The 22,556-nt window shown below is 37.7% G+C and overlaps 1 protein-coding gene across 1 annotated transcript in view; it reads left to right on the forward strand.

The window, feature by feature from the left end:
- Nucleotides 1-2,408: 2,408 nt before the first annotated feature.
- Nucleotides 2,409-22,556, forward strand: part of HSPA12A (heat shock 70kDa protein 12A) — a 44,894-nt gene continuing 24,746 nt past the window's right edge. Inside the window, exons 1-6 of the mRNA XM_010564709.1 lie at nucleotides 2,409-2,424; nucleotides 4,206-4,291; nucleotides 6,577-6,704; nucleotides 13,146-13,332; nucleotides 14,235-14,339; nucleotides 17,821-17,937. Coding sequence (XP_010563011.1) covers nucleotides 2,409-2,424; nucleotides 4,206-4,291; nucleotides 6,577-6,704; nucleotides 13,146-13,332; nucleotides 14,235-14,339; nucleotides 17,821-17,937 — 639 coding nt within the window. The remainder of the gene's footprint in view (nucleotides 2,425-4,205; nucleotides 4,292-6,576; nucleotides 6,705-13,145; nucleotides 13,333-14,234; nucleotides 14,340-17,820; nucleotides 17,938-22,556) is intronic.

Here is a 22,556-nt window from a genome sequence, read left to right on the forward strand (position 1 = left end):
CACACTGCATCAGCTAAGATTTTACAAATGTGCTGGACTTTGCTTTTACTCTGTATTCTGTAACACTTAAAGGTTAATCCTTCGTTGTGTTTGTCATCAGCTTCGTTGCATTTTGTTGAAATCTAGAACGTGGCTGATCATTTACTGAAATACAGAAAAAGCTAAACTGATTAGCTATTACAGGAAACCACAGAGAATAAACTCTTGCATGTGTTTAGATGAAAAGAAGGAATAATTTAAATTAAATCTGTTAAACCAGTAATTGCAGCTAATATGATAATAGACATGATTCATTATTAATACAGTATCTGCTGATCTCATAATTTCACCAATTCTGTAATTGGGGATTTGCAAATCAGATAGAACCCTCTGAATGTTAAAAAAAAATGCTGAAAATGAGTCTTCTCTATTTTCTCTTCCTCTTCTGGTCACCTTGAAAATATACAAGGTGTTTTTTGGCAATTGCTTAGGTTAGGACTAAAGTCAGAAATTGTAATGATGTGGTCAAATTCTTTCTATGCACATTTAGTTAAATTATCCAAACCCCTGATATAGACAGTCTTATTTCAGGTTAATGTTCATATTATTGTTTCATAAGTAAATTAAAAGAGTTTCTATTCAAGAAGTTTTCTTCGTATTTAGAAAAAAGATTATTTTAAATATTGGTGTGTTTGAAGACTTACTTTAATTTGGATTCTAAATCAGATTCCTCCATTTATTTTGCTGTGCAAATTGTCAAGAATTAAATGTTTATTTAATGCATGCTGATTAGCTGTACGCTTTTTTCCACAGCGTGTAGTTTGACACAGATAGACATCCTTAGTAAACATGAGAGATAAAGCTGGAACTTAAGCTATGTGGGACACTGTTTGGTTGTGTTTTTTTGTTAAAGAAGCCTTAATAAGTCATCCTGCTTTTAAGAGATGTTCCAAATACCATGATACTATCCAGGACATCTTTTTAAATTGTTAAGAAGAGGAATTTAGTCATAAAGGCTAGGCATCCTTTTTTTTGTTGCATAATTGCAAATCAGGTTCCTTGCAACACTTTTCCCATTCCCTGGCTGGAAAAGATGCCCTTTTTTTTTTTTTCTTTCAGATCAACCAATCATAGTCCTTTAGAAATAAGAGTTTTTTAAATATCCTGGAATATCCATGCATTTACTGCTCTTCAGAACACAGTTGTGAAGATTGTGAGACATGCACATTTTTTCCCCAAGCAAACACTAACTCAACAAAATATTAAAGCTGCCACATGGACAAGTATATTTTAACACCTTTCAGTTTACATAGGGCAGATAGTATAATATTACAAATTTCCTAATTTCATTTGCTTTTAACAACTGTTTCACTACTTGTTAAAAGAACTCTTGGCATTAAATTCAGGGTGACTGCCTTGTAAGCCGTTTTCTGTAAATGCCAACTGCTCTGTTAAATGACTTTTTAACTTCCCAGTATTCTGAACTGCACTTACTCACTTATTAGCTCTGCAAACTCTCTGATAGTGTCAGGGCCTCTTTTAACAGCTGAGTTACAATATAACAATTCTGGCTTCCCCAATTATTGCCCATGATTAGTTAGTAGTCTTATGAAATGAGTTGTAATGTAATGCACCGGCTACTTGTGCCAACATGATAGCAACTCTACAGAATTACTGTAACGGTACATTTTGGTTAAAATTTTAGTTTGCTGCTTTAGAGTTTGTAGCACTGCCTTCCATGATTTTCCTTTCTTGATCCAACAAAACTCTAGGCTGGTGGCATGTAGGACTCATTGTAGAATGATTTTGTTTACCTGGATATTTGCAGGAGCAGCAGTGAATACAGTGCAGAATGGTCATGGGTTTGGAAGGATTTTTTTTCCTCTGGTCAAAAACCAGTGATAAATCACCAAGAGCTTAACATTGCAGCAGAGTTGAGCAGTTGATGGGAATTAGAAAAAGTTAGCCGCTCCACAAATCCAGCCTTTATGGACAAGTTTTCAAAAGGATTCTGAAACTGAAATGGACAATTTATTTTAAAGATTTTTGATGAAAATATCTAAGTCTGTTTTAAGCGGTATTTTCTACAGGTAGCTAAGACAGACCTCTGATCTCTGCTTAACATTTTTTATTTGTTAGCAAATATTTCTATACTTGTGGATACTGTAAGTGTCCTTAAATACATTTTACACCTCTGGATTACCACAAGTTAATTGGGTTGAATAAATTCTTGATAGACCACCACCCAAGTTAGCACATTGGATAAATATGAATATTGCAGTGGTTATTTAATCACTGCTGTCTGAGAGACAAAAAAATGTGTACACTGTCACAGAGGATTTTCTGAGTTGCATTAGAGCTATAAATAACTTCTCAAGGTACACCCAGGCTGATAACTGAAGACAGGCTGGAAAATAGATGACTGAAACATGAGTGCTGAAACAGGTAACAAAAAGAATTAGTAACAAAGAGAAACACTGGAAACACATAGATAGTGATATAATGTCTACATTTTTGTGCTTCAAAGCCAGCATACTAAGTGGGAGAAATGTACCAGTTACCAAAGATGTTGAGTCAGTATTGCAGTGTCCTGATCTGTTCAGGAAGTATTGGTTCAGGTTCACTCAGGAATGACAGCAGGATGCAAGGAACATGTTTTGTTACTAATTCCCTTTTTTTTCTGTGCTGAAATATCGTTCTTAATTCTATGAAAAATGCCATGTTGATGGTATAAAAAATAATGTTTTGAAAAGAGGAAGAAATTGCACAAAGGAGGCTGATCACAGCATCTGAGGCTGATAACAGCATCTGATTCAAATATATCTTAACGAACTGAGCAGATTCTGTGCTTGTCAAATTTGGCCTGTGGCTTTTTGTACTTCACCACAAGAGGAGTAACATAATATATTCCTGAAGAATTTATATAGGAAATGTGAATATTTTGCTTCTGCAAATGCTTCTGAAGATCAGGCTGAAAATGCATATTATAACTTGAACAAAAATAAATGTTGTTACAAGAGCAGTATTAAGATTTGGAGGAAGATTTTTTCCTGTGGGCAGATTATCCCTTAGTTGCCTACTGCAGAGTTTTTGCATTTTCCCTGGGAACAACACATATTTGATTACCAGGAACAACAGGATTCTTCACTAAGTAGTTCTAAGGTCTTTTCTTAGACAGTAGCTCCTGTGTCATCTTAGAATAATGCTCTGACTTGTCAATCATGTCTAGGAATTACACGCTACACATAAAGTCTTTAGAGACATTAAATAATTCTGCTTTACTTCTAATTAGCTTGTGTTTTACAGAAGAGAATTCAGTAAACTCAAAGCTTAAATTTGGGGGCAGAGGGTTACAAGCATGGACAGGGTGTGTGGTACCTTTTCTGCATTCCATTTTGATAAACTACTGCAGTCTTCATAGGAGAATATATTATATATAAATCCATCTGAGTCATCAGTGCTTAATTATTTTAATAAGCCATTTCCTTTTCTATCATCAATGGGGTAAATACAAGAAGGAAAAATACAAATAGTGCATTACAGTATTTGTCATTCATTTGGTATGTTCCTTTAAATGAAATTTCAGTATTGTATGCAGGATAGAAATATTTCTTTGATGATTTGTTAATAATACTTTCCTTTTTCCCAGCTGGATTCTGTCCTGCAGTCATATTAACAGCTGCAAGATGTTTCAGTGCAGAGTATTGAAGAATAAAAACAGACACAGTATTGGGAAAGTTTCAGAATAAAGGTTCATGATGGAATAGTTGCAACTTATTCTTACTGTGTTGTCAAATTGATACCAACTCCTCTTTTTTTCTTAAAATGAGTCTGTCTTTTCTGATCTCAAAACTTGTGTTTAGTTTCTGCATTCACACATTTAAATCTTAGGCCATTAATGTGAGTGTATAGTGTTCAAGCTGCTTGTATAACTATGACTTCTGAATATATTTAGGAAGACTTTTAAAATTATACATGGTGATGTAATAGGCAGACGAATGGAAGTTAGTCATGAAGGTCAGACAAACATTTTAAAAGCAAAACTGCAGTTGTTGTGTCTTAGCATGTTGTAAGGGCAAAAAATATATTTTACATGGTGACTGTGGAATTTGCTTTCTTTTTAGCACATTTGTTACAACAGGAAAATAGTGTAGCAGTATGCAAAGGAACTCTCCTATCCCACTCATTCTGCTTATGGACACTGAAGATTTTTTGTTTCCTTTCAGATGCAGTTTCCACATCTGCTTACTCATCACCAGCCAAAAGTTTGGGAGACCCTGGAATAACTCCATTGTCTCCATCACATATTGTGGTAAGAAACGCACTCTTAACATATACTGTATGTTGACATTACTTTCTCCCGCCTGTTTAATGGGACGTAATTTCTTTGGAAAGTTGTTATTTCTTCACATAGTGATCCCCTTTATGCTATCCATAGTCTTAAGTGAAATTTTAGTTATGCTTGGGTTGGTAACAGAGATCTCATTAATTTTGTTGGGGTCCTGGTTTTCCTTTTTTTTTTTTGTCTACTTGCTGAGCTGATAGATTTGTTCCTGCATATTTTTATATCAAATGCAGGGGCTTCTTGATCCTCAGGGTTCCCAAGTTCTGTCCCTGTCTTTATCATTGATTTGTTTAGGCAGCCCCTGAAAAGTCTCATTCTGTTCAGAAAAAAAGAAGGGTATATATGATACTCAACAGTAAGATCCAAATTCCCAGAGGAAAGAATCTCCTCCAACATAGAGAGAGAAGCTCAAAATAGAACTAGTTTAGTTTCTTAAGGAAAATAGCCACTTCTGTAAGCTTTTAGAAGCAAGCAAACGTCCCATAAAGGTAGTGTGTTTTAATCTCTTGTACATCATGCTCATTTTGTTGATAAACTCCCATTAAAACTAATTCCCATCTGTTTTTAAGAACATTGGCATCATCTATAACACAGTTATATGCACAGTGTATTTCTTGATATTGCAAGGGATCATGTTCAGAACAGATTGCTACCCTTGTTGAATTTCTTCCTTAGCTTTCTGAGTCAAGTTCAGAGTTGTACAAGATCCCTCTTCAGGATTTTCAGAGTTGTCTCTCATAAATTTTTGCTTTTATTCCCTTCTTTCTCCATATACTCTAGAACTTCCCCCTTTTACTTCTGTCATACTGATGACTTTATTTCCTCTTTCAGTTAGATTTGTTCCTTAAACACTTTGAGGAAAACATACAAATAACATATTGTCCTAGTTGAAAAGCTTTATTAGGAGAATCCAAACAAGTCTTTCATTATTTTGACCAAACGTTATTACTCTCGTTTCTCCATTTTAAGTAGCAGGCCTATGGGATGATCTTGGAAAATGTAGGGGTACAATAGAAAGGTGCTGGACGTAGCAGGCATGGAGGTAATGCAGATATGTGAGAAAGATGGTGGAACATTGCTCATAGAGTGAGGACATTTGGCAGTTCCTCTGTAAAAGATAATAACAATTACTTCAAAATGTTATTGACAGTACAGGCTGAGCAGCAGTGGTGGAATTTCAGACATGACCTGTATAGTATAGGTCGACAGGTCTGTTCCATGGTGATTTAGCCAAGATGATGTGTGCGCAGACGCATGTATTACCCTCCTTCACTACCTGCCTGTAGCACATAGCCCTTTCACCAGTGTTTCCGGCTTGTTGTCTTCCTGTCTCGCTAAGCTGTTAGTCCTTTAACCACCATCAGCATGTGGAGAGTAGTTCCTTGCTGTTCATTACTTATTCCTCCTTTATACAGGATTTCTGTTAGGCAACAGCATATGGGGAGTGGTACAATTCCTTGTTTATTCATGTCGTGATTTATATCACACCATTACGATTTGGGCCATAACCTTTTCACCTCTTCTAGTTAATGTTCCCATGTTGCCCTTGACTGTGCTTTTCATGGATTGCAGGATTACAGGTAAAAGGCAGGGAGAAGGATTCAAATTCACTATAAGCAGCTGAACAGCTTTCCACACACCAGCACAGGCAGGAGGAAAGAATGCATATAGTGCTTACAGGATAAGTGTTAGGTAAATTCTTCATAAATAAATAATTATCATGGGATATAAAGCTTGTTTCTGTATTTTGGGTTGTTCTGTCTCCACTAGTCTTGAATGACAGTAGTACCTCATGTTCAAGGCTATGACATAGTTAGCTCCTAAAACCACCAAATAACTCCCAAATGTACCACACTGATGGATATAAACATATTCTTCAGTTGATCAATTTAAGGGGAAAAAAACCCCACAAAAAAACAGCCCCAAACCCAATAATCTAGTGTTTAGCCATAAATTTTAATGATACAGGATAATAGCTATTCAAAAAAATGAGTATGAAGGTAACTCTTGATTCAGAAGGTTATGTATAAAAGGCTCCAGCAAATATGTTGAGTTGTATATTGAATTTCCACTTCCATTGGTATGTATAGCTTTCTGGTATCAACTTCGGTCACAAATGCAACTTTAAGGAAGTCCTTATTTCCACTGAAGAGATATACATGTCTCAGAGAGCAGGAATACTGGAGGGTGAGACATGTTACAGTTACTCTAACCAGTGACTTGGTGTCTATTTTGCTTCTGCTATTTAACAGAAGGACTCTGATGCAGATGATGCTGTAGAACAGTTATTTCTTGTTGTTGTGGCTATTGATTTTGGCACAACATCCAGTGGCTACGCCTACAGCTTCACCAAGGAACCAGAATGTATTCATGTAATGAGGTAAGGGCTGCAATGCAGCATTTAGTTTTCAATCGTGATAACATGGATTGTCTGCAGTAGCTATAGGTATTTTCTACAGGAGCCTGAAGCGTCTAGATTTGTCTAGTGTTGCCACAGTGTATGCCTTTCTCATGGTTATAGTATTTTGTTGCATCTTACTGTATTCTAATTTGCTTTAATAAATTTGAACATGTCCTCTATCTGTTATTTTGCTGATGACATTGTTATTTTACAAGATGACATGAGTAAAAGGAGGGATCAGTGAGTATTTAGAATTGTTCAAGGAACAGCAATAATTATTAAGTCAGGATGCCCTTATCTCAGAGATTGAGAGAAGCTACACATTTATTAAGGGTCATGGCATTTTCCAGAAGCTGCCTGTCCCCTGGAATCATGCTTCTATACAGTTGTATGTACAGCACTTAGTTACTTGCACCCGGAAACTGGTTTTCATTTGGCTAATTTAAGCTTTTTAGAATTAAATTTGAATCAAATCCCTGATAATGAACCAGTGATACTGGGAAATAAGCAATCAAAAGGCATGAATATGAAAATTAAGGTTTGATGTGAAATCTGTTCTGTATTATATGTATGTAAGGGACAGACTTCAGATGCTGTTATGTAGGGTTTTTTATTTTTTTATTTCTTGGTTAAACCAACAAAATATAAACCCATCCATATAAATCTAATGCAATCACAGATGCAAAAACTATTATGGCAGGTACCTGAAAGGATTGCCCTACAAACCATTTGTATAGTGTTTGATAGTGTTTTTTTAAAGTTTTTTTTTATAACTAAAAACATATACAGTTCTTATTAAAGTATCTTCCAAATTACTATATTGTAACAAGACCAAGGTATAGATAATTTCAGACATAAACAAGGTATGTAAGAAAAGCTTAGCCATAGAAGTTCTTCTAAACAACACTGCTGTTATAGCAGTAGGTAATGTACTGTTTGCAGCACTGTAATACTGAGAAAAAAAGCGCAAAAAAGACTAACTTGCTGTAGTCCAGTGTGATACACTGTAATTTTTTTAAGCAAAGATGCTAGCTGAATGCAGCACTCTCAATCTCAGCAGACTGTATTGATTGAGCAGTCAGCCTGCATAGTTGGTTTGTATGTGGTTGCAAAGTATTTCAAACATCTAATGCAACCGTGTGATTTGAAATACTATCTACTGGGAGGTAAATTTTGGAATGGTATTACGCCATCCAGTTGCAAAGATACCTGCCATTTTCAGTATGGACAGGTAATCCTTCAAGGCCTTTTATGCATCTCATGCATCTGTTGTTCTCTGAATAGCGCAGGAAGCTGTATGAGGCTAGAAGTCAAAGGACAGGCCATGTGTTGCTGTCTCCGACAGGTTACAGGTTGTCAAGTCAGAACCCATGTTTATCAATTCCTACTCTCTTTTGACAGCAAATAATTAATGAAATTTCTTAAAGAATTTCGATGAAATGAGGGAAGACATCTCTGAAGCTGTACCTGAGCAAGCCTAAATCCTATATACTGTGTTGTTGCTATAATCTCTGTGGTGATTTTACTATGTGAAATCACTACTGTTTCTAGGGATGTCCTTTAAGCGCTTTGGACCTGATTTTGCTATTGGGTGCACACTATACTGCAGCAAATTACAGGCTAGATTCTCCTTCCAGGGTACCAGGCTTCCTGCTGTAGATCACTGGGACATTGAAATGTAGGTGCTGTGTGGCCAGTTGAGAGTATATTCCAAATCTTAATTGACATTTTGCTACTTGTGGTTCAAAATACCATATTTTCTTCCTTATGCAATAATGGTAGCATGATTGTGATTTCAGACCTGGGTAGATATTGTATGAGATGCTGATGTAAAAAGAAATGAAATAAATTAATTCATATATTTCCAACCAGAAGGGAGTAACATATTTGCGGGGGGTAAATGTATTCAGATTTCCAACAGGTATTTCAAACAATTGAAAATATTTTAATATCAAGAAAGATTTTTTTTTTTTTTAAATAAATATTGCTGGCAGGGAAGGATTTTGGGGAAGATACAGCTGAAACTGACTTATGAATTAATGTGTATAATATTTTTATATATATTTATATATAAACACTCATGAAATAATGAAATTCAATTAAAAGAATGGTCTATGTTTCAAAATAAGGCTTCAGTAGTTCAGCAGGTATTAAGAGGTTCAAACTTTATATATAATGAGGCTTACATGTAGGATAATTTACAAATATTTCAGCAGAGTAAATGTAACTTCCTGCCCGCACTCAAGAAGGTTTACATTAAAATAAAGCATACCAATGATGCATGGTCCTCTTTGCTTCCTAACATTTTTTCCACCTTCCTTCCTTAGTGTTGATCCTTTCCAGACATTTAGATTTCTGACTGCCTTTTAACAAAGCTGCTTTTCTGTAAATGTCTCAATGAAGGGTAAGATGGGTTTATTTAGAAGGTCCTACTTCGGAAAAGAGTGAATACACAGGGCTTTAGTACTGAGTTTGACTGTAGTGTCTGCAAAGTTGTGATTCTAGTAGTGTAGTTAGTAGACAAACAAAGTCATGTTTTTGACTGTGTGTGTTTATTTGCTGTGATGCCTGGTACTAAAAATGAGTATATAAGCATTGACATAACAAAGTTCTTTAAGCATATACTTAGCTTTAAAAGTATGAGTAGCCTCAGTCATGTCAGTAGACTAAAGCATGTGTTTGGAGTTGGGTGTGTGTTTCTAGATGACCAATGAATGACTTCACTTTGATTGCATAACATTAGTTACTGTTTTATCAATTTTAGGTAATACTTCACATCTGTCAACTCTTGCTAGTTGCCCACGGCTTCTGTAAAGATAGTTGTGGTTACTTTCAGGCTCTTGTTGCAGGGTAGAAGTATATGTAACAATGAGTGCTGTTTTCTGCGTACCTTGAGACTGTGAGTAAATGCATATGAACAGTCTGGGCATGAGTTCAAGCATTTCAGTGGACAGGGCAGTGCCAGAGCCATAATGAAAGACAGTTTGGTGCTGTAGAATGAGTTAATAACATCTCCTTTGAAGGGAACACATGAGGTCTTACACAGTTTTGGAAAACTCCTATTGATTTACATGCACTTATGTGAAGTTATAAATGTTTTGGCTACTGGTTAAATAACAACAAACTGAATGTGAGTGTTTCACAAATGGAGAAAAACAAATGGAAAAATGCTTGTGATTATGAAACAAATTGCAACCTGTTTTTGGAAGAAGGGAGAATGTGGTCTTTTTTCAGTGTAACTTTACTTAAACCTTCAAGTTTTTCCTTTTCCTTCTCTTCCCTGTTTAATTGTAATTCTTGGCAGACACATGCTTGCCTTTCTTCTGCATACACACTCTTAGTGGCATTCAGCTACGTTTTGATGACCCCATTGCTTTGTCTCCTTGACTGTTATGCTGCAGCTCTGGATCAAATTCTCATCACTCTGCAAGGATCACTCTCTTTGCTCTGTCTGTTAGCCAGATTCATGTGTAAGGAAGGGCATTTCTCTAACCTTAGTATAACCCTGTTATCCTTTCCACACTAACTTTCCTCCTCTGTCTATTTTCACTTTTAATATACAGTTAGATCCTCTGTGGCTATAAATGGGTCTATGCTGCTCTGTTGAGTTAATCCACTTGATATCGGCCTAAGAACTGGTCTCGTATGTCTGAATTTAGGCAGAAATCTACCTTGGGTTCTGATTTAATAGATTTTTAGCTCAGACCCTGCTTTGAGAAAATATACCCCACATGCATTTAGAGTACTGCTGGCTTGTATTAGTTCATGCTCTTAATAGGCATTTCCATATATCTTTTTTTCCTAAGAGCAATATTACCATTATTTTGCCTGTATTGCGACCATGAAAGAAAACTGCAAATGAAGGTGCTGAAATCCTAGCCCTGCTGACTAGAAGCCTCCGCTAACTGGAGTGAGGCTAGGGCTCCACCTGAGAAGAGTGTCACCATCAGGAGTTACCACGCACATGCCTTTTCAGCTGCTTCTCTCTAGAAAAGATGTCACACAGGAATATTTTTAAATCTCTGATTGCGAGTGGTAAAGCTGGACTTCGCCTCCTGTTTCCTTATTGCTCCTTCTGTGACTGAACAGTAATACAGGCTGAGAACTTTAGAACGTGCTGAGCAATTACCGTGTCTAGTTTCCACCAGAAACTCATCAGGAAGTGAACATCCAGTTCTCTAGGTGGCTTTGAAAGCTTCAGCCCATACCCACTGAGCATCAGTTTGTCTTCATTTAAACTGCACCATAAGTGTACTTATTCCAGAAAGAGAAAATATGCCTAGCCATAATGAAAAATGAAGAAGTATTGTTATTAGCCATTTATGGAATTTCCCACCAGTGACTCAGAATGAATCATTAATGATTCCAAGCAAAACCGATACCAGTCTGTCTCCTCTCTGCTTGCAGTGGGTGTGTGGGATTTAACAATCTGGTGAAATAGGCAGTGTTTTCTGTTCATGGGCTGCGGGATCCCAGGTTTTTCACATTGGAACAGTATGTTTGCTGTAACACCTACTCAAAGATTTTGGAGTTGACCAAGTACATTTCTGTAAGCAGGCTAGAAGAAATGGCCTGGAGCAGAGCCTTTGCCAGCTGATAATAGCTCAGGGGCTGAGCAGCAGGACGAAGGAGGTTTAGGAAAGTTTTTCCAAATGGTTGAAGGTGGAAATCATTCTACTTCTCATCATGCTGTTTCTGCTCTCAGAGCAGTGGAATTGCCCTCTACACTGAAGTAAATTCATAGTCATGTGATTCCCTGCCATCGCTGCTGCTGGTGGAAAAAAGGGCATATTTTGCTGTTTGATCTAGTTGAATGGTCTGAAGGGTTCTCAGCACTGTTCTTTGTTACTTTGCCAAGTGTTAACCCCTTAGATTGCAGTTTTCCATGTCAGTTGTCTGCCTTGGTCTGGAGGCCAATTCATTTTCAATTGGTTCAACTGTTTCTGAGAATGAAATGGAAAAGATTTTACTTCTACATAATCTTCCTGTGTCACATAAACAATTACCACAGAACAAGGCAACCTTTTGGTGCTTCAGAACAAGGACTTTGGCAGTAGTATATTATGAAAGTGTATTTTGCTATCTTTAGAAAAAAGCAATCAACATGTGGTTTAATAATGAATGCAGTTGCCTGTCTGATCTTAACTTGGCTTGTGTTTGAGCTGTGTTATGATTATATATCTGATGGCATAAAGCAGATTTTCCACTGATGCCTTTTTAAGAAAATGTTTTCTGTTAAGTGTTTGTTTCCCATGCTGAACATACTTGTATATGAGGCGAAGAGGAGCAGTAAAGCGATTTTCTTTTTCTTCCATTCTGCTTTTTTTGTGATGGAGAAGTGAGGAGAAGACAAGAGTGCTCACAGCTGTCTCTGTGGTACAACTTTCTACTGTCTGACCTTGTCGTCCCACCATGCACCTCCCCAATTTCTGCTGCTAGGTGTTCCCATATTCAATGTTCTTATTTATTTCCTTATCCATTCAGTGAAACAAGCTTTGGGTTGCTTTTGCCTTAAAACTTCTGTGTTTCTTGGGTCTTCCTGAAGATAACTTCACAATCTTGATCAGATAGGATAGTTTTATTCACCATTTTAATAGATAGTAGTGAGGTAAATGTTTTGGTGCCTATAAGATACTTGGGGATTGGGGGAGTCTGCTTTATTTTTGACAGATTAAAAATTTTACAGCATTTTTGGCATTTAAAACACAAAATCCATCAACTTCAGGTGAGTAGAGAGTGCAATGCAGAGAGCCCAACATCTGCAAACATGTCTTCAGAGTTTCAGGTGTCCAGGAAATTAGGCATATGATCAGACGTTGGTTGAACTGGCTTGTTTTGCTTGAGAGCTTTCTGTGACAAAAACAGGGATTTAATTGACTTCTCCACAGTGGTGTTCAGATGACTTAAACAGGTCCCTAATTCAAAATGGGGAAAATATCCTGTACAAGTAAGCATTCATGGAGTCTGATTGACAGTTGGATAGGTCACTCAGTTTGAAGATTTGGATTTTCATTAGTAGTGTTCTTGGAGAATTACTTGATATTTTTTCTGTAGAATATTTATTACATGTATATGCTTAGTTTGAAAATTTAAGTGCAAAACTGTTTCCTTGTTAATTGTGTATGGCTTACTTCAGGGAACCTGTATTCTTATCAAAGAGAGAGTATGATTATGTCCTTAAAAATTATACAACTAAATGCAAAATTTATTGAATTATCGGGAATGAAAATTACTCTCATCTTTTCTTGGATGTGAATAAAACCACTTGATTTTGGTATTATAAGGATTGAAATTAGTATCTCTGGAGGGAAAAGAAGTCTGTGCAATCTGCCACCACATTGTTTTTCTCACAATATACTATTTTTTCTGCTGCTCTAAACATTAGTATCACTTACTGAAGCTCTTTCACTTGTTGGATAGACGATGGGAAGGTGGAGATCCAGGAGTATCCAATCAGAAGACACCAACCACTATCCTTCTAACACCAGAGAGAAAGTTTCATAGCTTTGGGTATGCAGCAAGAGATTTCTACCATGACTTGGATCCCACTGAATCAAAGCACTGGTTGTATTTTGAAAAGTTTAAGATGAAGCTACATACCACCGGTGTAAGTAATAACCAATTCTCTTGGATAATTGTGCATTTGCTACTCAGATTATCTTCCTGTGGACAGTACTAGGTTTTTGCCTAAAGATGGTCAACTAGATGTGAAGCAGCTCTATTTCTAAGTTTAGAGAGTAAATAAAGTAAATTAAATTCTTCAGTTAACATTATGATTCATTTTGCTTTTCACTGCATTTGCCAAGTGTATTTTGCCAGCCTTCTTTCTAGATCTTAGAAGTCCAATATCTGCTTTGCTTAGATCTTCATGTCCTAATTTTCCTGGGTGAAATTCATAGCTGTCTATGGAGTCTGCGTGAAGTTGGTTTGTTCTATAAATTTACTCAGAAAGCAGAAATAGAAGAGCCATACTGAACTCTAGCACAGTGGAACAAATTTAGCCAGATTTCACTGTCAAAAGTGCAAGTGCAAATCATGTTGTTAATTTGACATTATTCCTACTGATTATATTTTTTACTTTAACGTGTTGGAGAGTTTTGGGATTCGGCCAGTACTTTCTGCATTGAGGTGTTTCCTGGTTTCATGTGTTAGTGGGAAGCCAAAAATCTACACTTTTAACTCTTAACTTGGATTAAATATCATGCATATGCAGCTTTGTTGCAGTTAATTACAGATAGATTTATTGTTATTATTTAATATTTAGTCCATATTTCTCTCTCTGCCTGCAGTTGTCTAGACATGGTAAGTGTTTAAAAACAAAGTCTAAAATAAGCAGCAAATGTCATGCTCCAGGAAATTCAAGTGATGAGTTAGATCCTCTTCAGAACAATTTTGTCACTTTTTCCTAACCGGGTGGATAATGAAGAGTTCCCTTTCCTCAAGCAGTGGTATTTAATTTCATGTTTACCTTTTCCTTTTAATAACTTCCAGTTATTTTCTTTCATGTAGAATCTTACCATGGAGACAGACCTGACAGCTGCAAATGGCAAAAAAGTCAAAGCACTTGAGATATTTGCTTACGCTCTGCAGTTCTTTAAGGAACAGGCATTAAAGGTAGGGTAATGTTTCCTTATCTGGATTTTCTGTATTTATAACTGGTATAAATGTGAGCTTAACACTTCTAACCTTGCCAAGCTTTGACCTCAGTAGTACTTGATGTAAACAAAGCAAGGCAGCTGTAGAAACTCTAGGCAAGCTGTGGACTCCGGAGAGCTCACAATAGCCTGAAGTGATTTCCCCTCACACAAGGGAAGCTTGATTCATTAATAGTAAGTGTATCACTGTGGTGCAGAGTTCTGATTATCTTCTTACTGGCTTGAATATTTTCTACTGCTTTTTTCATGGAAAAACATTGATTTGAAAAGAAAATTTAAAAGTGTAGGAGCTGAAGCTCAGGAATTAAATTTGAGACTGGGTCCTGTCCTTGTCCCCTGCACTTCTGCTGCTGGGTTGATGGGTTATTCTGTGTTCACACAAGGTTCTCTCTTATGCTAAAGAGTTGGCACTGTGAAACGCAATAGGATGGGCACCTAGATGTGTCTCCTGCCCCAACCTGACTTTGTCTTCACTGATTAAGCAAAGGGAAGTTGGATGAGCTGGATTTATTTTGTAATAGAAAGATTATTAAAAGCTCATTTATAATTTGGTGACTTGAATCTCACTGTAAGTCTGTACAAAGATGACGTGCTGAGGTGTACAAGCTGGCTAACCTGGTGGAAATAGTGTAATTATGCCTGTACAATGATTTCTACAGACCACTTGATTGCACTGAGACATTCAGTATAGTAGCCTATGTGGAATTCTGCACCAGCGCAGATAAATAGCCTCCATTACCAACACAGGTACCTTTGCACAACACTCCTTTATTCTGTTTTACACAGTTAAACTGTAGTATGTGTGCCAAAGAACCACTGACCCTTTGCAGGGGTGAATTTCATGTCGCTGTGCTGTGAGATAGAACTGTAGAATCGTTTAGGTTGGAAAAGACCTTTGAGATCATTTTGTGCAACTGTTAACCTAACACTACCAAGTCCACCACTAAACCATGTACCTAAGTGCCACATCCACACATCTTTTAAATACCTCCAGGGATGGTGACTCAAGTACTTCCCTGGGCAGCCTGTTCCAATGCTTGATAACCCTTTTGGTGAAGAAATTTTTCCTAATATCCAATCTAAACCTCCCCTGCTGCAACTTGAGGCCATTTCCTCTTGTCCTATTGCTTGTTACTTAGGAGAAGACACTGACATCCTCCTCACTACAACCTCCTTTCAGGTAGTTGTAGAGAGCGATAAGGTCTCCCCTCAGCCTCCTTTTCTCCTGGCTAAACAACCCCAGTTCCCTCAGCTGCTCCTCACAGGACTTGTGCTCCAGGCCCTTCACCAGCTTCGGTGCCCTTCTCTGGACACACTGCAGCACCTCCATGTCTTTCTTGTAGTGAGGGGCCCAAAACTGAACACAGTATTCGTTGTGCGGCCTCACCAGTGCCGAGTACACGGGGACGATCACTTCGCTGCTCCTGCTGGCCACAGTGTTTCTGATGCCGTTGGCCTTCTTGGCCACCCGGGCACACGGCCGGCTCATATCCAGCCGGCTATCAACCAACACCCCCAGGTCCTTTTCCGCCGGGCAGCTTTCCAGCCACTCTTCCCCAAGCCTGGAGGGTTGCATGGGGTTGTTGTGACCCAGGTGCAGGACCCAGCACTCAGCCTTGTTGAACCTCATACAACTGGCCTCAGGCCATTGATCCAGCCTGTCCAGATCCCTCTGTAGACCCTTCGTACCCTCGAGCAGATCAACACTGCCCAACTTGGTGTCATCTGTGTTATTTGGTTGCCCTGATCCTGAATGCATGTTTATGCAGAAAATCTAACAAGCATTGAGGAGAACAAAAAGTAAGACAGACATCTGTCAGGGGTTTAATTTGTAAATTCATACTGTGTTCTGCTGTATGGACTGCTTCCATTTATGTTGCCTTTTTTTTTTTCTATCTTTTTTTTCTTTTCTTTCAACTGTGGCTGGTGTTGGTAAGGAAAATGCATTTTATTTTCCATTTCCCATTTGAAATGTTGCAATACTAATTTCTTGTAATATTATTCTTGGGTCACACGATTTTTTTTTCACATTCTCCTGTGAAATACATGTCCCCATTAAACAGTTTTTGAGATTTAAAATCTCATGTAAACAGTCAAATGTAAATTAAGTACACATTGGCTTCAAATGTGCCTCTATAAAGTCAAAGTAAGCATAGCAGTTGCTGGGTCAGATGAGAATATTCATCCAAATAAGCATTGTTTAAAACAGCCTTGTTGTTAAAAACTAATGTACTTTTTTGAATGGGTTTAATTTATTCTCTATGAGATCTCACTGTATTCTTTATGGCTATAGAGAAACAATCCTCATCTTGTCAAAGACTTACTTAACTAGATTTTGGGGTTGATTGTGGAGTCACAGACTTGAACCCGTGCATAGCCTGGCGAAATTCTTAGTGAATATGAATGCTGTTGGGTACAATCCCATATACTTGCTGTGCTGCCTCTTCAGGGCTGCATCCTTTCTTGATGTTAATAAATAAATCCTTGTGATTTGTGAGTGCATGCTGAAACTAATTAGACAAGCGATGTAAATGAACTGTTACTTTCCACTATAATCTGTCCGTTTCTAGTGCCCTGTGCAGTATAAAGGTACTACTTTTCTAGCATGGAGTTTTAAACTGCAGCATAGCTAAACAAACACAACACCTTGGCACAGCACATGCAGAAACTTTTTTTTTACATTCTAAAGGCCCTTTGTTCACCTTTCTGAACCTTTCCCTGTTTGAATGGAGATTTAGATAGGACATATGGTAATGACATTTTACTTGGAACCTTTCCCAAAACATGTCAGTATATCACCTAATTTGCAAATGCAATACAGACTTTCCTCTTTTTAATGGAAAAAAAAGGACAATAAAAGTACTAAACTAGACTTGAATGTTAGCTTAAAGCAAAATTTTCAAGGAGCAATCAGTCAATTTTTTTAAAGGGTTTAACTGTAACTTTTCCCTTGTTAACAGAGTTGTAAAAATTTGATTTAAAGGTGAGTTGTGTATAAAGAAGTTATTGAAAAAATCCAGATTGTAAAACATAATGTTCATCAGTGATACCTCAAATATTTTTCTGGGTATTAATCAAGATGCAAGTGTGAATTCTTCAAGCTAACAGCAAATCCCACACTGTGACTAAGAATGTACATAAACATTCTGTAATATTCAGCAGTGAATGAGCTGCTTTTGGAAAAACTAACTTTTCTACTTAAATGTTAAGCAGTAAACTTTTCTATAGGCCTCCTTGAGAAGGCATCAACCCTAATCCCAGCTTTTGGCACAGTAAAGCATTCTTGACAGGTTGGCAATAATTCTGATTTGTAGCATAGATGTAACAGGAAAAAAATTGAAAAGAGAAAGTTACTGTTACTAGAGCTAGCAGGAAATAATGTTTTCTTATAAAGTTGACACTCATCATTTTGCATTCACTTCTATTTTCCTTTTATTTAGGAGCTCAGTGACCAAGGAGGCTCAGACTTTGAAAACACTGAAGTAAGATGGGTCATTACAGTGCCTGCTATTTGGAAGCAGCCTGCAAAGCAGTTTATGAGACAAGCTGCCTACAAGGTAAGATTACAGGCTGAACATAGAATTGCCCCTTTAAAGCCCTAGTTGATAGACTAGATGATAAACTGTATTTGGGGCAATTAGCTGTGGTATAAACTGTATAAAAATGGTCTAGAAAAGAGTGAGACTAGAAACATTTAAAGAGGTGTTAACTCTACAAAGCAGTAGCTTTAAGTCATACGCATTCACCTCTTAAATGCCTTTTTCTTTCTATTTACTTTTATATATTGGTCTCCTTCACTGCAGATTCTGATGTTTTAGTCATCTTGTACACTGTATTCCTGCTGAATTCAGTGCACATGGAACAGATGCAGTTTTGAGACCCAAGGGAAAGCTGATTTTAACATACTGGGTACAGTTTTGTTTTGTTACTTTCTTTAGGTCATCACAGACTTTTAAAGAAAAAAAAAAAAAAGGAAGAGGAGGGAAAGCAAAGAGCCTCCTCGGTGGGACTTATTTTCCAGTTCCCATTTTCCCACAGTAGGAATGAAAGGACTGTGAACCGGATAGTCTGGATATAAAATTAAATTCAAATGTTATTTTCACCAGTAAGAGGCTTATCTGCATTTAACTCTTTCCCCCCAAATGCCCCCCAAATATTCCATATGCACTTTCCATATGCATGTCCTTTATTTCAAATTCAGTTTGCGTCTTTAATACACGAGATGTACACATTCTTCTTTTCATCAGGATATTCATTTTCTGTTTTGTTTTTTTTTTTTTTTATTTTTGGTCAGAGACTTGCATAACCCATTGGCAGCAGCTCTGTGATGCACAGTTTATAAAATATCTAGTAGTTAATGAGTAATTTGCAGAGTGCTCCTGGGAAGCACCCAGATTTTTCTAACTCTGTTTCTAACTATCTCTAATGTTGAGCAACATTTTTCTTAACAGTCTTTATTGTGGGATTGCTAATGCTAGTGCCAGAAGCAAAACACTCTTAAAGTTCTGATGGAAGGACACGGTTGTAGGTAAATCTGAAACACTAGAGACCCATTCATTATCTTTGTATATTGTTGTCTGCCTGCTGTCTGTGTGCATGTGTGCTCGTGTACTGGGAGCTGTGTAAGGAGCAGGGCAGGGTAAGGTAGATCTCTTGGCATTTCTCATTTGTGGCACAATGGAATGTTGTTAATTAGTGTCTGTGTCTGTGGTTGTGTCTGTGATTGTGTATTTTTATCGGCAAGCTTGATAAACAGCAAGGACTGACAAGGCTTTTAACTCAGGGTGTGTGATCAATTGCAGGAAAACATGAGTTTAGGGGAATAATTGATGTTTACTTGACACACGGTTGATTTTTTGTAAAGTAATGGGGATGAAGAAAGAAGTGCAGAAAACTGAGAATTCTGCATTGCCATTCAGTCTTTCATATTCCTGTTGCTGGATCCAACACATTTGTCAAACCAATATGTACAGATGGATCAGAAGTTGCAGCTCTTTTTTCTAGCTATTGGAACATGCTAGCATCCTGAAAATGAGAGCTTGTCGTAAGAGTAATCGGGGCATCGAGTAGAGAAAAGTGTGAAAAGGGAGCAGTAGAAATTTTGTTACTGGTAACACACCGAAGTACAACCACTAGTCTAAGCTGAGATTTAACTAGTGGGAAATGTTAATGAGCTGTAGAAATCTGTGGCAAGTGACATGGCTCTAAGAGAACAAAAATACTAACGGCTTTGGTCAGTGGTTCACAATGTAAAGACTTGCCTTTCTGGAATGGTTAAGTAGTTGTCTAGGCAAAGCTAAATATTGCATGGAATTAATAAAGTCAAGTAAGTAGTGTTGTAGGTCTGCTTCTGCACTCAACATCCATCAGCTTTTGTACAGCCTACAATCTCAGTGCATCTCTGACATGCCCTCATTTCTGTTTTGCCTTAAACAAAACATTGCTAACCTGGAACTCTTAATCTGCCCCAGGGCTCCTGTGACACCCCCTTCCAGCTGCTGTGCTGCTTTCTCATTTGAATGAGTAATCTGAGTGTTCCCTTCAGCTCACAGTTCTTCTCTCTTTCCATCCAGCCTATCAAAATCCTGCTAATGCTATCTGCATGATAGCTTTTCCTGTCTGTACATACTGCTGAGCTTTCATCAAAGCTGTAACTGATTTTGCATCTTGGTTACTGCAACATCATTTCCTTGGCTTTGGCAACTGTCATCTGGCCTGTTCTCTATCTCTTCAGAATATTGCCGCTAAAGGGTTTTGTGGCCTCACATTTGACAGGGAATCAACCTACATTTGACTCCTTCATTTGTGTCATCTCAGACATAAGCTGCATGTCCTGGACATGAACATCTGTAATGCAAACTCATTTTCCTCCTCTGAAACCCCCTCTAAAATGCTGTTTTATTCATGCATACAAAAACTTGACTGTGATTAACCTACTGATATGTGAAAACTGCTCCTCATTGCTTCTTGCTGTTACTCTGCCTGCCCCATCTGTATTCATCTATTGTGCTTTTTGTATCCTTAACTCTTTTTATACTTGAGTCATTACCTCTTTGAAGCAGGTGTTTGTTTATTCTCATTTGCCTTGCTCTCTGGGCCCTCCCGAGGGACTAAGTCTGGTAGGCTGTAGAGCCGCATGTCTTTACAGCTTCACTTTGCTGAATCAAAATTGCTCTGTTCCTGAATAACAGTTCACAGATGCTTCTTCCTGTCCCTCATGCTTAATTTCTATGTGTCCAGAGATAGTTCTAAAGCTGTGTGACACTTGTTGGGGTCTGGTCACACTTGGAGTGAGCTCTGTGGCAAGAGCAGAGTATCATCTCTGTAAGACCCACTTTGGCTTAAGTTTCCTTTCTCAAAGCATGTCTGCTGGGATAAGTGTGCACTGCATCTGTGTTCGTTACATCCTGAATAATGACTCTTGGGATGCGTTAGTCAGGTTTGCCATTGTCCCCACCAGTAAAATATAAGGCATCATAAATAGCGTTAACTTTTCTTGTTTCCGTGTCCTAGTTGTTCTGTTTAAATTTTTTTGCTTTGGTGTAGTTGTCAGAAGTGCTGCATTTACCAGTATTAGAAGGAATCCCATTCTCATGAAGAACTCGCATCGTGAGTAATAAATTCAAATTGTTGATGTATTTTCTTATTTTGGAGACCTTGGCAGCATGGTCTGGTGGGACAACATGTAGTAGGACTCCATCCTGCTCATTTGGGTGGGACCTGCCCTTATTCTTGTCCTTGCAGAAGCAGGCAAATGCAACTACCTGCACTGGCCCTGAGGTTTAGACCCCAACGTGAAAAGATGGCTTAGGTGTGGAGGCAAGCCACTTCTTGCTCGTGAACATGGCCTGGCACTTACTGCCTCATCAGAATGGTGTGTTAACATGGACACAAAACCAGGATCCCACCTCTGTGTCATCTGAGGTCCTACTGACACAAGAAGATTCAGTGTTTTCTTAGTCTTGTATTACTGATGACAAAAAAAAAAAGTGTGTCTTCTAATGGAAAGGTGAAACTCTAAAAGTATTCAAGATGATTTGTGTAGAAATCCATTGAATCTAGGTAGGCATGAATAGTTGGTTCAGTCTTAACAGCACTTTGCTGTCTTGATATATTACTATGAGCACCACTTTTAATCCTTTACCCAAATGAAATTCAGGCACTGTAGATTGTTTATTAGAGGAACACAGCATCCAATATTCTTGGCAGAGTGTTTCTTTTTAGTAAAGGCATTTTTCCAGCTCATCTTTTAATACACATTCTTTGGGCACAGTAAGTGCAGAGCAGAATCTGCAGGCTGGAATTCTGTGAACATGCCAATAGGAATAAGGTTTTAAGGAAGAGTTAGGAGTGTGACAGGAGTATGTGAATGCAGAAGCTATAAAATAAGAAAGTAAAACATGGCACACCAAATGCACTCAAGGCAGAGCAAAGGAAAGGGAAGGATAGTGCATTTTTCTAAGCTTTCCCCAAATGTTCTGTAGGCTTACAAACATCAGTCAGCTGGTCTACTTAGAGATATCGAGAGTTCTTTTTCTTTTTCATATGAACTGTTGATTTTGAAATGGAGTTCTAGAGCTCTGAAGTAGATTTATCTTTCAATTACAAATAGCAAATAAAATCATTCGCATGTTAAGCTCGTATAAATAGAGAGGCAGTCTAGGTCCAGTGAGCCTGAAATTCCAGAGGCTTTCTTTAACCAGCTCTTATGCTGAATATTTATTAATGTTTTCACATCAGTTTCATCATTGAATGTGCATGATGAGAATTATTTAACACGTTGTGTTCCACGGTTACATTACATTGATCAGTACTAGCCTGCTCTGTAGAAACCTTCGGAGAAAAGTGAACGCATTTGGTGAGAGAGTAATGTGATGACACATAAAATTCCTTGCTAATAAAAACATGATGTGAAATGTGTTTGGTTTTTAAAAAGATGACTAGAGAGACTTAACCAGATCGATATCTGTGAAGCTGAGCTACGCTTAACTCCTTTCTAAGTATTATCTTTGGTACATAAAATACACACAACTGAAATTTATTTGTCTAGGCACAGTGTAACAGACTTCTGCTATAAACTACATAAAAAGGCAATGGATGTTCAGGCATAAGCAGCACTGGGAAGCTGGTGATTTCTTTGAAACTGTACTTGTTAGTGGAGGCAGATGAAGCAGAA

This window comes from Haliaeetus leucocephalus, unplaced genomic scaffold, assembly GCF_000737465.1.
Source record: "Haliaeetus leucocephalus isolate CR32 unplaced genomic scaffold, Haliaeetus_leucocephalus-4.0 Scaffold184, whole genome shotgun sequence".
Classification (NCBI taxonomy): domain Eukaryota; kingdom Metazoa; phylum Chordata; class Aves; order Accipitriformes; family Accipitridae; genus Haliaeetus; species Haliaeetus leucocephalus.